The sequence below is a fragment of the Tursiops truncatus genome, chromosome 5, assembly GCF_011762595.2.
Source record: "Tursiops truncatus isolate mTurTru1 chromosome 5, mTurTru1.mat.Y, whole genome shotgun sequence".
Lineage (NCBI taxonomy): Eukaryota > Metazoa > Chordata > Mammalia > Artiodactyla > Delphinidae > Tursiops > Tursiops truncatus.
Genome location: NC_047038.1, coordinates 105474157 through 105488222, shown reverse-complemented (window position 1 = coordinate 105488222; position 14066 = coordinate 105474157). Strand labels below are relative to the sequence as shown.

At 42.4% G+C, this 14066-nt stretch overlaps 1 protein-coding gene across 3 annotated transcripts; it reads left to right on the top strand.

Moving 5' to 3' along the window:
* The first annotated feature begins 501 nt into the window (after positions 1-501).
* TLR2 (toll like receptor 2) lies at positions 502-13397 on the top strand. 3 transcript variants are annotated; one of them, XM_019926642.3, is made up of 2 exons: positions 502-770; positions 7289-13397. In XM_019926642.3, exon 2 carries the CDS (start codon positions 7305-7307, stop codon positions 9660-9662), a length of 2358 nt encoding a protein of 785 aa, XP_019782201.1. In that variant the 5' UTR covers positions 502-770; positions 7289-7304; the 3' UTR covers positions 9663-13397. The 3 variants fall into 3 exon arrangements, with proteins under 3 accessions (XP_019782201.1, XP_019782200.1, XP_004330471.1); XM_019926641.3 differs by having other exon boundaries at positions 502-1183; XM_004330423.4 differs by having other exon boundaries at positions 502-1545.
* The last annotated feature ends 669 nt before the right edge of the window (positions 13398-14066 follow it).

Below are 14066 nucleotides of genomic sequence, written 5' to 3'. Positions count from 1 at the left end.
ATTAAGGCAGCTTAATTTTGAAAAGGTAGCTAGTTTCCCTTACAAACATGTCTCACTAGTTTCTGTGGCAATGAAGAAAGCCAATCTAAGACTGTTCGTTTTGGGAATTACCCATTTTGAGAAACAGGGATGGAAACGCGCAAGGGAAGGACTTATGTTCAAAATCTTAGACATAAGGGGGAGCCCACATCTTTTCACGGTAAGAGCAGGGATGGGAGGTGGGTGCTAGGGAAAGTCAGCGCACCACCAGGGGACCGCCACAAGATTGAAATTTTAAAAAAATCTGGGCTGTCCTTATCTGCTCTTCAGGCAAAATCTTGCTGCGTTGGTTTGGATAGTGACTGGTGAGTTATTTTAATGCAGGAGAGAATAGACTTGCGGGTGGAAGTGGACCCTGGAGATATACTGACCGGGAAATTGTGTTTAAAAGGTCGTGGTGGGGGTGGGAGGATGAGAGGCATGATTCGTGAGCCTGAATTTGGGCGTCCAAGGACGCAGAAGAATGGAGACGGCGTGTTTCAGGGCAGTAAGAGGCTTTGGGTGCCCGAGGCTTCAAGAAAATAGTGGTTGGGTAATAAGCCTTCTCGTTGGTTTCGAAATCTAACTCTGTGCTGGGGGAATCCCACGCGGAGGCCTTAAGCGTCTCCCCACACCCTGGCCCCAACGCCCGCCTCCGACCCGGTCCGGGCACCAGGCGGCGGTGGGGTAGCACCTGGGTCACGGTCACCCGACGGAGCCCGCGGAAAGCGGCGGCGGGCCCCAGGCCACAGGTGACAGGCGCGCTCCGCGGAACGGGTGGTCCCCGCACCCTGGAGAAGGGGGCGCCGGCCACACGCAGCGTCCCCGCGCACTCTTCCGGGGCGCGGGCAGGTCCGGGCCGGAGGCGGCAGAAGGCGCGGCCTGGCGGCAGCTGCGCGTTCTCTGGATACATCGGGCCGAAAATACGCTCGGCGGGCTTCCTCGTTCCGCAGCCCTTCCCGGACCGGGCGGGCAGTGTCCCAGGGTGGCCGAGGCGCGGACGCGGGCGCCGGGCATCCTCGCTTCCCAGTCGGCGGCAGCCGGGACCCCAGTCGTGCGGCGCGGCCCCGGGGAAGGGGGGAGTCCCCGGCCCCGAGGCCGTCGACGCTCCTGCAGCCCCGTCTGCTAGGCCCCGCACGGGAATGCGGACACCTGCCCCGCCGAGGTGAGAGAAGCGGGGACCTCACGGAAAGGGACGGGGGTGCGGCCGAGGTTCGCCCAGCCCTTGGCGTCCCGGTGCCCGCGGGCCTTGGCGGGGCCATCCAGCCTCCGATGGGGCGCTGCGGGGAGCTTCCGCGGGCTCCGCGCTGCGGCCGGCCGCGTTCCGGGAGGCGGGGTGGCCAGTGGCTCCAGTTCCCGAAGGGCAGCCCTCTCGCCGGCGGCTCAGGGCGCCCCGGTCGCCCCTGCCCCCTTCACTCGGAGCGGCGGTGACGAGGTTCAGGTAGAGGCTTTCAAGGTTGCATTAGGTGCGTCCTGCTGGCGGTGCGTCTGCGCTCACTGCTTACCGCTGGGACCCAACTTCCAAAGGTGGGATTTCGGCCACCAGGGCTCAGCAATGGGACAGGGTCAGGACTCGGATCTGCCTAGGACTCTCGCTCCCCAACCCCGAGCCTGGTCTCTGCTCCGGGGGGGCTTCACGCCATTAAAACTTCGTCAACGTCTATAAATGACAACTTGTGTATGGAACTTGGATGTCAGCCAGGATAGTGTTTTTCCTGTTTGAAAAAAGAAAAAAAAAAAAAAAAAGGGCGGGGAGAGAGAGAGAAATTGTTCAGGGTGTAAACAATTCAGCCGGGTGAGATGCTTGTAATCTTGCAGAAGGTCTTGTCTGCACTGTTACTAACTCAGATCTTTACCAAAAAGCAACTGGGAGATAGGATGGCTGACTTGAAAGTAGACACCAAAAAAAAAAGAAAAGAAAAGAAAAGAAAAAGGCAAATATCCTGACTTGATTACTTGAAAATGACTTATTCGCCAATATTTTAAGTTTCTTCTTCCTGTTCGAAGCAGAGAACCTTTGTGTCTTCTTTAAACTTTTTATAATGTATCAATTTTATGAAAATGACCTGAAGTTGACAACATGTTTTGGAAGTTTCTAAGCCATCAGTTATTTTTTTTCATTGCTTTACTTAAGAATTTGGCTTGGTTGGTTAAATATCTTGTTTTGATTTCAGTGATTGAGCATAATTTATTGTATGTGGCACCTTGGGTGTGACCTCATAAAGATATTTTAGTAAATCTAAGTTGTACTTACTCCTCCCAAATAGGTTTGCTTGTCAAAAAAAAATTTTTTTTTATCTCCACAGTGTCATTTAAAATTTATATTACTTTTTCCTCATGCAGGAAACCCATGTCTGAGTTTCTGAGTGCTGTCTTTCTTATCTATCGTTACACTAAAAAAATCCACTTGTTGCTTCTTGTTGCCTACTCTTACCTGGTTGATTTTCCATGTGTTGAAGAACATATGTTTTGGGGTACTTCTTTCAATGAAGGTCTACAAATGTCTGAAAATGTCTTATCTTTACTCTTGGATGATTATTTAACTGGGTAGAGATGTCTAGACTAACAGGTATGTTTTCTCAGCCCTTTGAGGCTGTTATTCCATTGTTTGGGGGCTAGATGAGGAATTTCTATTCTTTGGGATTCAATATGCATTTATAATTTGTAAATTTATGTTTTTCTTCAGTTCTGAAAAATTCTTAGTTATTATATCTTTCAATATTTGGATCCACACGAGCATATGTGGCAGGCCTGGGTTTTGATTTCTTACGGGAGATTTCTAGGAGGCTAGCTTCTAGCCAGGTGGAGACCCTGGGTCAGAGGGCAGAGATTTTTGAGGCCCCTGTTCACATATGGCGTAGCCTTTTCTCTGTGCTTGGCTTTATGGAGAGCCCACTGTCACTTCTCTACCATGCGCTGGGCCATGAGTCCTTCTCTAGTCTGGCTTCACCCAGGCATCTCAGCCCTCGCCCTAAAGTGGGCGTCTGTTCCTGGTTTCACTCTGGGCCACAGGGCTTCAACTTCCTCTCAGCTAAGTCGCCTCTAACACCAGGCTTACTCCTCAGACTTCCATCCTATCCCGAGTCTTGGACTAATAATTCCTCACCACTCTGGCAACTTTCTGAATTCTTTAAGCAGGTGATTTTTGTACTTTGTGCAGATCCACAGCCTTTATTAGATCTGACTCCACTCCATCTAACTTGAGCCATCGCCCTTCCCTTTCTCAGTGTCTTACACTGAGGACTTCTCTGCCCCCTCCTGTAGTGTATTGGGGAAATGGGAGGAGAGACAAGTAATTCTGACCTAAAGTGTCAAGCTGTTAACTGTAGTTTTAGCATCATCAATAATTATTATTTGTTGAAAACCTACCGTGTAATAGGTATCATATAATATGTATATGAAATAGCCCAAGATCTCTGCTCTTATAAATTTTACGTTTTAAAGAGAAAAAGCCAGGAAAAATAAAAAATGAACATATTTGACCTTAAATCTTAGCCAAAAATTGGTATAGATTTCTTAAGATTTGTGCAATATGTTACGAAGTGGAAAAAATCAGGTAAATTTTGGTCCTCCAGTACAATTATACTAAGAGGATTTTTTTTTCAACAACCGTTTAAGCAGAAAGACAATGGGATAGACATAGTGCCAAATAGTAATAGCCATTTCATCTTAACCCTGTCAGTTTTAGAGGTGGGGACAACGCTAGATCTGCGGCCTCTATGGGTTAGTTTCTGTTGTCTTCTGTTTCTGCTTTTCTCATGCTTATCACCTTGCTTTCGTTAGTGCCCAGTTGTTTTTCATTTTTTACTGGACATTCTATTTGAAAAATTGTTTCCAGAAAGAAATCTAAGGGCTAGGATGATGTTTTCTTCTTCTGGAGAAAATTTTCCTTTGCTTCTGTAGGTACCCATGAGCACTAGCGTTCCAGAAATAATCTTAGTCCGTATTCAGAGATCAAGGCTGCCCGAGCCATCCAGATAAGTCAAAGCTGTGATGCAACCTGTGAGGACTTGTTTTCCTCTAGTTCGGCCTTACCTATCCCATCTGTGACTGCCCCAGACCTTAACATTTAACTCCCTGCTTTCTAAGGCTGTCAAAAGTGCTCTGCAGCTGTCAGACTGTGCTTACTGTGTTCAACGCAATGAAAGACAAAACTGAAAAATCTGTCAGAGAATTTAAAACTATAAAAATGACATAGCAGAAGTGGAAAGGAACCAAATAGAAATGATATAGATGAAAACTGTAATAATCAAAAAATTTAAAAGCAGTGGATGGATTTAACAGTAAATTAAACATAGCTGAAGAAAGGAAAATAAACTAGAAAATAGATCAGAAGAAAATACATAGAATGAAACTTGAAGAGACAAAAAGTATGGAAAGAACAGAAGAGAAAGAGACATGGACAATACAGCTAAACTAGTGTTTAGATGAAAATGCATGACCTGAAATGGATATATTAGAAATGAAGAATGGCTGAAAATTAATGAGGAAGCATCTATCTCAGGAAATTAGAATGAGAACCGTAAAATAAATCTAGAGAAAGCAGAAGGAAGTAAATAGTAATATGAGTAGAAATTAATGAAATAGAAAATAAATAGAGGCTTTATAGAGTGAGAAGTTGGTTATTCAAAAATGCTGATAGGACTTCCCCGGTGGTGCAGTGGTTGAGAATCTGGCTGAATGCAGGGGACACAGGTTTGATCCCTGGTCCAGGAAGATAACCTCCCACATGCCATGGAGCAACTAAGCCTGTGCGCTGCAACTGCTGAAGCCCGTGTGCCGCAACTACTGAAGGCCGTTCGCCACAACTACTGAAGCTCGCATGCCTAGAGCCCATGCTCCACAACAAGAGAAGCCACTGCAATGAGAAGCCCGTGCACCTCAATGAAGAGTAGCCCCTGCTCGCTGCAACTAGAGAAAGCTCGCGCGTAGCAACAAGGACCCAATACAGCCAAAAATAAATGGATAAAATAAATAAAATTTTAAAAATGCTAATAAAAACGATAAACCTCTGGCAAGACAATTGAGAAAGAAAGCAGACACAAATACCATCTAAGGAATAGAATAGAGGTCCTGCAGACATTAAAACAATAAGGGGATGAAAGCAACTATGTCAGTAAATTTGAAAATTTGGAAGAAAATGATAACTTCTTTGAAAAACACAACTGACAAAAGAATAAAAAGAAAATCTGAATCATTCTGTAGCTGTTAAATTAATGTATTTAACAAAAACAAACAACAACAAAAACTGTATGAGGACATTAGGAGAAAGAAATTTGTAGGGCAATTTTACTTCTGAATATAGATTCAAAAATTCTAAACAAAATATTATAAATAAAATCCAGCAATATATAAAAAGGATAATATATCCAGACGAATGTGGGTTTATTCTAAAAATGCAAGGTTGCTTTAACACATTTATCCATTGTAGTCACCGATATTTATTAACAAAGTGAAGGAGGAAATGTTCTTATCTCAATAAGGAAGAAAAAAAGTTTTGATAAAATTCAACATTCATTAATCAAGACAATGAAGTAAAGGTATAAGGATTGGAAAAAGTAAATAAAACCATCATTATACCTGGATGATATGATTGTGTATGTAGAAAATTAAAAGGAATCTACAAACTGTGAAATTGCTGAATTAGTTTTGCAAGGTTGCTCAATGCATGGTAGATATGTAAAACTTAATTGAATTTCTCTCTCTGTATATATAGGTATATGCCACATATAAGTAAGTAATACTATTTTCCAAACTTCAAAAGTATCAGATGTCTAGAAATAAACCTCACAAAATATGCTCAAGACCTCTGTGTAGAAAATCATAAGACATTATTGTGGTAATGAAGAGCCAAATAAATGGAAAGATATATCATGCTCATGGATTGAAAGATTCAATATTGTAGTGATGTCAATAATTCCAAAATATCTATAGAGTCATGGCATTGCCAACTAAAATCAATGGGTTTGGGCTTCCCTGGTGGCTCAGTGGTTAAGAATCTGCCTGCCAATGCAGGGAACACGGGTTCAAGCCCTGGTCCGGGAAGATCCCACATGCCGCGGAGCAACTAAGCCCGTGAACCATAATTACTGAGCCCGAGTGTCACAACTACTGAAGCTTGCGCACCTAGAGCCTGTGCTCCACAACAAGAGAAGCCACTGCAATGAGAAGCCTGCGCACTGCAGTGAAAAGTAGCCCCTGCTCACCACAACTAGAGAAAGCCCACGTGCAGCAACGAAGACCCAACACAGCCAAAAATAAAATAAATAAATTTATTTTAGAAAAATCAGTGGGTTTTGTTTTTGAAACTGATAAGCTGATTCTGTAATTTATAAGAATATGCAAAGCACCAAGACTAAGACTCACTTAAAGAAGAACAGGGAGGAAGGCCTTGCTCTCCTGGATATGAAGATATGTCATATATTTAATATAGTGTGTTACCAGTACAAGGATAGACAAATAGACATTGGATCAGATTAGAGAGCCCTGAAACAGACTGACCCTTAGATGGACACGTGAGTACTGGCAAAGGTAATACTGTTGATTGTTTCCCCAAAATGATCTTTTGAAAAATGTGCTGAGTCAAACACTGCTTCCTGCACTTAGTTCACTGCAGATGAGTAGGTTCTGATGGTCTGATTGTCCCTCCGCCCAACAAACCACCTTGCTCTGCCTGGGGTTCTCAGCACCCCTTCCACCTGCTAGTGCCAAGTGCAAGACAGGTTGACAAGCATGGGACCTTTCTCTTTCGGTTAAAGAGCATGCTCCTCCTGGAGCTGTATTCAGTGAAAGTTGTTCAAGGAGAGCTGTGGTTTGGCACTGTGAGATCTCTAACTCATGGGGGCATCAGGACAGGCAAGGGGCATGCTCCAATATAAGATCTGAAGTATGCAAATACGAGGTTGTAAATGCATATGGTTAAGCCTAGCCCTTAAACTGCTTGCTTTTTCATCCTCCATCATTCATTTACTTTCATCTTTCAACCCACGTTTGGTCCTGCTGCATATTCCTAGATGGTACTGTGCCTTTAAGTCATTGTTCAGTGGCGGTCTGTTGCTGGATGTGTCAGGGAATTCATTTTTTATCCTTATTCATACATTCCATTTCCCTGTCAGTTATGTCTTGGTGTGTGTGTGTGTGTGTGTGTGTGTGTGTGTGTGTGTGTGTGTGTGTGTACGCACGTGCTACATCTTACAAAACGTTTCTCAAGAACTGGAATTAAGCTATGGTGTCAAACACAATCACTCATTTGAACCTCTTTTCTTTGTAGGTGAGATCACTGGACAATGCCACCTGCTTTGTGGACAGTGTGGGTCTTGGGGTCTGTAATCAGCCTCCCCAAGGAGGGAGCCTCTGATCAGGCTTCTTCTCTGTCTTGTGACCCCACTGGTGTCTGCGATGGCCGCTCCAGATCTTTAAACTCCATCCCCTCAGGGCTCACGGCAGCTGTGAAAAGCCTTGACCTGTCCAGCAATGAGATCACCTATGTCAGCAACAGCGACCTGCGGAGGTGTGTGAACCTCAGGACTCTGAGGCTGGGGGCCAATGAAATTCACACGGTGGAGGAAGATTCTTTTTTTTCGCTGAGGAGTCTTGAATATTTGGACTTATCCTATAATCGTTTATCTTACTTCTCATCCTCCTGGTTCAGATCCCTTTCTGCCTTGAAATTCTTAAACTTACTGGGAAATTTATACAAAACACTCGGGGAAAGATCTCTTTTTTCTCATCTCCCAAATCTGCGAATCCTGAAAGTAGGAAATAGTAACAGCTTCACTGAGATTCAGGAAAAGGATTTCGCTGGGCTAACTCTTCTTGAGAAACTTGAGATTAATGCTCCAAATCTGCAGACATATGCGCCGAAGAGTTTAAAGTCGATCCGGAACGTCAGCCATCTGATTCTTCATCTGAAGCAGCCTGTTTTACTGTTGGAGATTTTTGTAGATATTTTAAGTTCCTTAGAACATTTAGAACTGAGAGATACTAATTTGAACACTTTTCATTTTTCAAAAGTATCCATCAGTGAAACGAATACATCGATTAAAAAGTTTACATTTAGAAATGTGCAAATCACTGACGAAAGTCTTACTGAAGTTGTGAAACTGTTTAATTATGCTTCTGGAGGCTTAGAAGTAGAGTTTGATGACTGTACCCATGATGGAGTTGGTGATTTTAGGACATTGACTCTGGAGACAATGAAACGCCTACGTGACGTGGAGACATTAACAATACGGAAGTTGCATGTCCCACAGTTTTTCTTATTTCATGATCTGAGTAATATATATTCACTCACAGGAAAAGTTAAAAGAATCACAATAGAAAACAGTAAGGTTTTTCTGGTTCCCTGTTTACTTTCACAACATTTAAAATCATTAGAATATTTGGATCTCAGTGAAAACTTAATGTCTGAAGAAACCTTGAAAAACTCAGCCTGTGAGCATGCCTGGCCCTTCCTAAAAACCTTAGTTTTAAGGCAGAATCGTTTGAAATCATTAGAAAAAACTGGAGAAATTTTGCTTACTCTGAAAAACCTGACTAACCTTGATATCAGTAAGAATAATTTTCATTCAATGCCTGAAACTTGTCAGTGGCCAGGAAAAATGAAATATTTGAACTTATCCAGCACAAGAATACAAAGTTTAACCCGTTGCATTCCCCAGACACTGGAAATTTTAGATATTAGCAATAACAATCTCGATTCATTTTCTTTGATTTTGCCAAAACTCAAAGAACTTTATATTTCCAGAAATAAGTTGAAGACTCTACCAGATGCCTCCTTTTTACCTGTGTTATTAGTTATGAGAATCAGCAGAAATATAATAACTACTTTCTCTAAGGAGCAACTTGATTCTTTTCAAAAACTGAAGACTTTGGAAGCTGGTGGCAACAGTTTCGTTTGCTCCTGTGACTTCCTGTCTTTCACACAGGGGCAGCAGGCCCTGGCCCACGTCCTGATCGACTGGCCAGAAGAATACCTGTGTGACTCTCCATCCTCCGTGCGGGGCCAGCGGGTTCGGGACACCCGGCTCTCGCCTTCTGAATGCCACAGGGCAGCTGTGGTGTCTGCCGTGTGCTGTGCCCTTTTCCTGTCGTTCCTGCTCGTGGGAGTTCTGTGCCACCGTTTCCACGGACTGTGGTACATGAAGATGATGTGGGCCTGGCTCCAGGCCAAGAGGAAGCCCAAGAAGGCTCCCCGCAGGGACATCTGCTATGACGCCTTTGTGTCCTACAGTGAACGGGATTCCTACTGGGTGGAGAACCTCATGGTCCAGGAGCTGGAGCACTTCAGACCTCCCTTTAAGTTGTGTCTTCACAAGCGGGACTTCATTCCTGGCAAGTGGATTATCGACAATATCATTGACTCCATTGAAAAGAGCCACAAAACCATCTTTGTGCTTTCTGAGAACTTTGTGAAGAGTGAGTGGTGCAAGTACGAGCTGGACTTCTCCCATTTTCGTCTCTTTGATGAGAACGACGATGCTGCCATTCTCATTCTGCTGGAGCCCATTGAGAAAAAGGCCATCCCCCAGCGTTTTTGTAAGCTGCGGAAGATCATGAACACCAAGACCTACTTGGAGTGGCCCGCTGATGAGACGCAGCAGGAAGGGTTTTGGGTAAATTTGAGAGCTGCAATAAAGTCCTAGGATCCTTCATTAAGGGTCAGTCTTGGTCTGGTGGTGGTCTTTCTATCACTAGTTATAACTAAGTCCATTCTGACCCAATTATATGTAAACTATATGAATGAGGACTTGCTTACTGAAACAACTAAAACTGTTCAAAAGCTGCTACCAGATTGGAAAAACATAGTTCTGGGCTTTTCTTTATCCTATGAGATAATCATGATCTCACTGCATTATTGATATCTGAATTATCTGTACCAATTGACTTAGTTCATTAGGAAACAGCAGAAATGAGCAGAAGATTTCAAATGACTGTGTCCGTCAACTTTCTGCCAGGAGACTCACGCACGTCTGTAGAGGTCGTTCTCCATCCCCGCACCTGTCCCTTCTGTGCCTGACTGCTCTCAAGAGCAGCAAGGCAAAATGTTATTGCTGTTCTTAGAAAAAAAGTGCTGTGTGTCCTCATTAAGCTTCACAGGATACAAAAAACCCTAGAAGGTATATTTTCATATGAACTGGATCTGTCTTTCTCGCTATTTGATAAGTTTCTCCAGCCATAATTACTTGAGAGAGGGTATATAACCCAAGATGCAGTAAATTATGTATTTCTATGAAAATGAAACTAATGAAATATATACTCAGTTTTGAAGGATTTGAAAGAATCCCCCTATATCCCTGACTCAGATCTTCAGCCTTTAACTATGTGTGAAGTTCTAATTAGTGTCTGGTTACTCTGCTTTCAGCCCCATCTTCTAGTCGGCTTCCCTTGCATCATGTTGCTTTTTCCTTCTTTGAAAAGTCTTGTTTCTGATTTTTTCTCTTTTGAAACATTATGAATGTACGTATGAGCTAAATAGATTTTTAAGCAAGTATAGACCTAGAGGTTCTTCACAATGACTCAGAAATATTTGATACACAATAATTTAAAAGATAGATACTACTTCCATATGTTAATTTTTAGAATCTAGATAATAAGACATTAAGTGAATACATTAAATTTAAAAGTGAGGAGCTATTTATGGACTTCATCCAACTCACTCCTTAAGCTGGGAACCACATGTGAAAGGAAGTGACCTTGCTCAGTCCTCAGCCAGAACTGGGTCTGTGTGGTTAGTTGGGGTCTGGAATCAGAAGGACCTGGGTTAGTATGCATGTATCTTTGGGCAACTCAATCTGATCCCAAATATTTTCCTGTCCTTAAGATAGGGATAATAATAAATACATCGTAGGGTCTGATGTAGATGTCAAGGTGCAGTAATATCAGTAAAGCACTGGCATGTGCCCCTGGATGAGGACCAACCCTATGAGAATGGGTACCATGGGGTACTCGCACAGGGTGACAGGTGCCTGTGGTAGGTGTTAGCTATTATTATTATTTTCCAAGAAGGAAGTCGTCTTATATATTATGGTTTGTAAATGAATGTTTTTGTGTTATGAGTACTAGCAGGGATCTAGGGTATATTTTCTGTCGTTTGCAGAAAGTTATCCCAAAGAAATAAGTTCATTAAGTGCAGGACAGGCTTTAGTCCTTGGGAAACCCAAACAGTGGGTTCTTCTATCTCACACAAACTCCTGGGAGAGTGTAATGGAGTACCCAGCCTAAGAAAAAAATAGACAGGTTCAGGAGAAGGAGACTTGAGATGCCACAGAAACCAAACACAAAATGGACTTTTTGCTTTAGTCCTCTATTTCCTTCCCACATTAAGCACAATGTTAATTGTCATGAGAACCAGACAAATTTAACGTGGACTTGACCTGTAGATTTAATTTCAATAATTTAAACAGCAATAGAAAAGCTTCATAGTTAATTGATAGATTTAAAATAATATTTTAAAAATAATCTATTTTTCTCATTGCAAATGTTAAACTGTAGAAAATTTGGACAAGAAACAAAAGCATATAAAATAAATTAAGAATCAGCTCTTATCCCTTTACCTTGAGATAACCACTGGTAACTGAGTAGTATATACATATTACTTCACAAAACTGAGACTAGATTTAATTAATTTATTTATTTAAAATTAATTTATTTTTTGGCTGCGTTGGGTCTTCATTGCTGTGCACGGGCTTTCTCTAGTTGTGGCAAGCAGGGGCTACTCTTTACTGTGGTGCATGGGCTTCTCATTGCAGTGGCTTCTTTTTGTGGAGCACAGGCTCTAGGCTCGTGGGCTTCAGTAGTCGTGTTGCGTGAGCTCAGTAGTTGTGGCTCACGGGCTCTAGAGCACAGGCTCAGTAGTTGTGGCGCATGGGCTTAGTTGCTCCGCGGCATGCGGGATCTTCCCGGGCCAGGGCTCAAACCTGTGTCCCCGCATTGGCAAGCGGATTCTTAACCACTGCGCCACCAGGGAAGCCCCTGAGATTAGATTTTAAATGCCTAAACTGTGTAAAGGAAATAGCATCTTTATTTTTTTCTGATATTGTTTAGTAATTATCTAACATTTCTGAACTCTGAGGGTCATTCAGAATTCCATGAAGACACATGCTGGTTTACTTGCCCAGAGTCCTAAAGGGTCTTCACTCAGCTCTCCATAAAAGGCAGATGGCAAATACATCAGAGGTGCATTTAAGGGCTCTGCTACAAAAGACAAACTAATTTTTAGTTGGTGCTTTATCCAGTTGTGAGGTCTTTTATTTGTCTGTAGCCTGTAAGTTCAAAAATCTTGATTTATCTCTTTAATCCTTGCACATGCCTGGTACGTAATAAATATTGAATTGTTGAAATGTTTGCTGAGTAGAGAAATAAAGCAGAGTTAAATCTTCTAATAATCTGGATGATGAGCCAGCTGTAATACTGAAGCACTGAGCAGTTTCAAGAAGGAATATTACCAACCAGAAAAATCTTAATGTGAGTTATTGTCATTACAACTACAATGGAATTTTGTATAGCATTAAGTGCGTTGCTGATATTTTTAAAACATTTATTGAAGTATAGTTGATTTACAATGTTGAGTTAATTCCTGCTGTACAGCAAAGTGACTCAGTTATACATATATACATTCTTTTTCATATTCTTTTCCATTATGGTTTATCACAGGATATTGAATATAGTTCCCTGTGCTATACAGTAGGACCTTGTTGTTTATCCATTCTATATATAATAGTTTGCATCTGCTCACCCAAACTTCCAATCCAACCTGACCCCACTCCCCCTCCCCGCTGGTAACCACAAGTCAGTTCTCTATGTCTGCGAGTCTGTTTCTGTTTCATAGATAAGTTCATTTGTGTCATATTTTAGATTCCACATATAAGTGATATCATGTGGTATTTGTCTTTCTGTTTCTGACTGACTTCACTTAGTATGATAACTTCTAGATCCATCCAAGTTGCTGCAATGCGTCGCCAATGTTTCCGACAATAGATTTGTTTCTTTTCTACTTCATACAAGTGTAATGTCTTCACGTATTGCAGAATAGATGTCTGGTGTGATGTAGACAGTGTTGGCTGTTTAACAAATGACCAGTAATTTAAAATGAATTAATTTTGGGGAGTTCAACATATTCTTGGGTTAATTTGTTTGACTGGTCTTCCCAATTCTGTTAATTTTTTCTTTCTTGCTGGATTAATTCATTTGGTCAGCAAATATTTATTGAGTGCCTGTTATGTGCCAGGTACTGCTCCAAGTGCTGGAGAGATAGTAGGGAACAAAACAGATAAAATTCCCAGTCTTCATGGAGGTGAAGACAAACAGTAAACAAATGAGTCTATGATATGATTTCAGGAAATGCTGTGAAGAAAATAAAAGCAGAGTATGGCCATGGATTGACTGTGTGTGTGTGTGTGTGTGTGTGTGTGTGTGTGTGAACAGAGTGGCACAGAAGAAGAGAGTGCTTCTCTTCCCTTTAGTGCAGCCCTTGGGTGGGCTGAGTGCATGGGGCAGCCCCAGGAAACCCAGCATAGCTCTGGCCCATTGAGTGGACTGCAACACACTGGTGCTAGAGGCTTCAGGAGTGCTCTCTGCACAGAAGGGCTCTGTGGTGCCAAAGCTGCCACGTGGTAACAAGCACAAAGAACACAACAGACTCTGTTCTAAAACCATAGATTTAACAACTCTGCCTACTTCTTTGAAGATGTTGAACTGATAAGAAGGTACTTGTTGTAACTCAACGTTGTACGTGAGGAGTACTTTGCAAACCTCTGAAACACGCCTCAGATGAGATCACTGTAAGCCAAAGTAGAGGTGGGATGTCCACAGTGGGTTGTACCAAATGTGTCAGATGCGATGATTAGAAAACGATTGTAATCGGAAGGATGCAAAGCACGCTTTATTTGTTTATTCCATTGCTCAGCTTCTCTTTAAATTCTTTACACAAGACAAAGTGCCAGTTGTTATTCAGTTCTCTAAATTCTTGGGGTCATCTCTAAAATTAGAAAAGAAGGGCTTCCCTGGTGGCGCAGTGGTTGAGAGTCCTCCTGCTGATGCAGGGGGCA

Coding starts and splice junctions, on each gene's coding strand:
- TLR2 (XM_019926642.3), top strand. CDS start 7,305: ATGCCACCTGCTTTGTGGACAGTGTGGGTCTTGGGGTCTGTAATCAGC.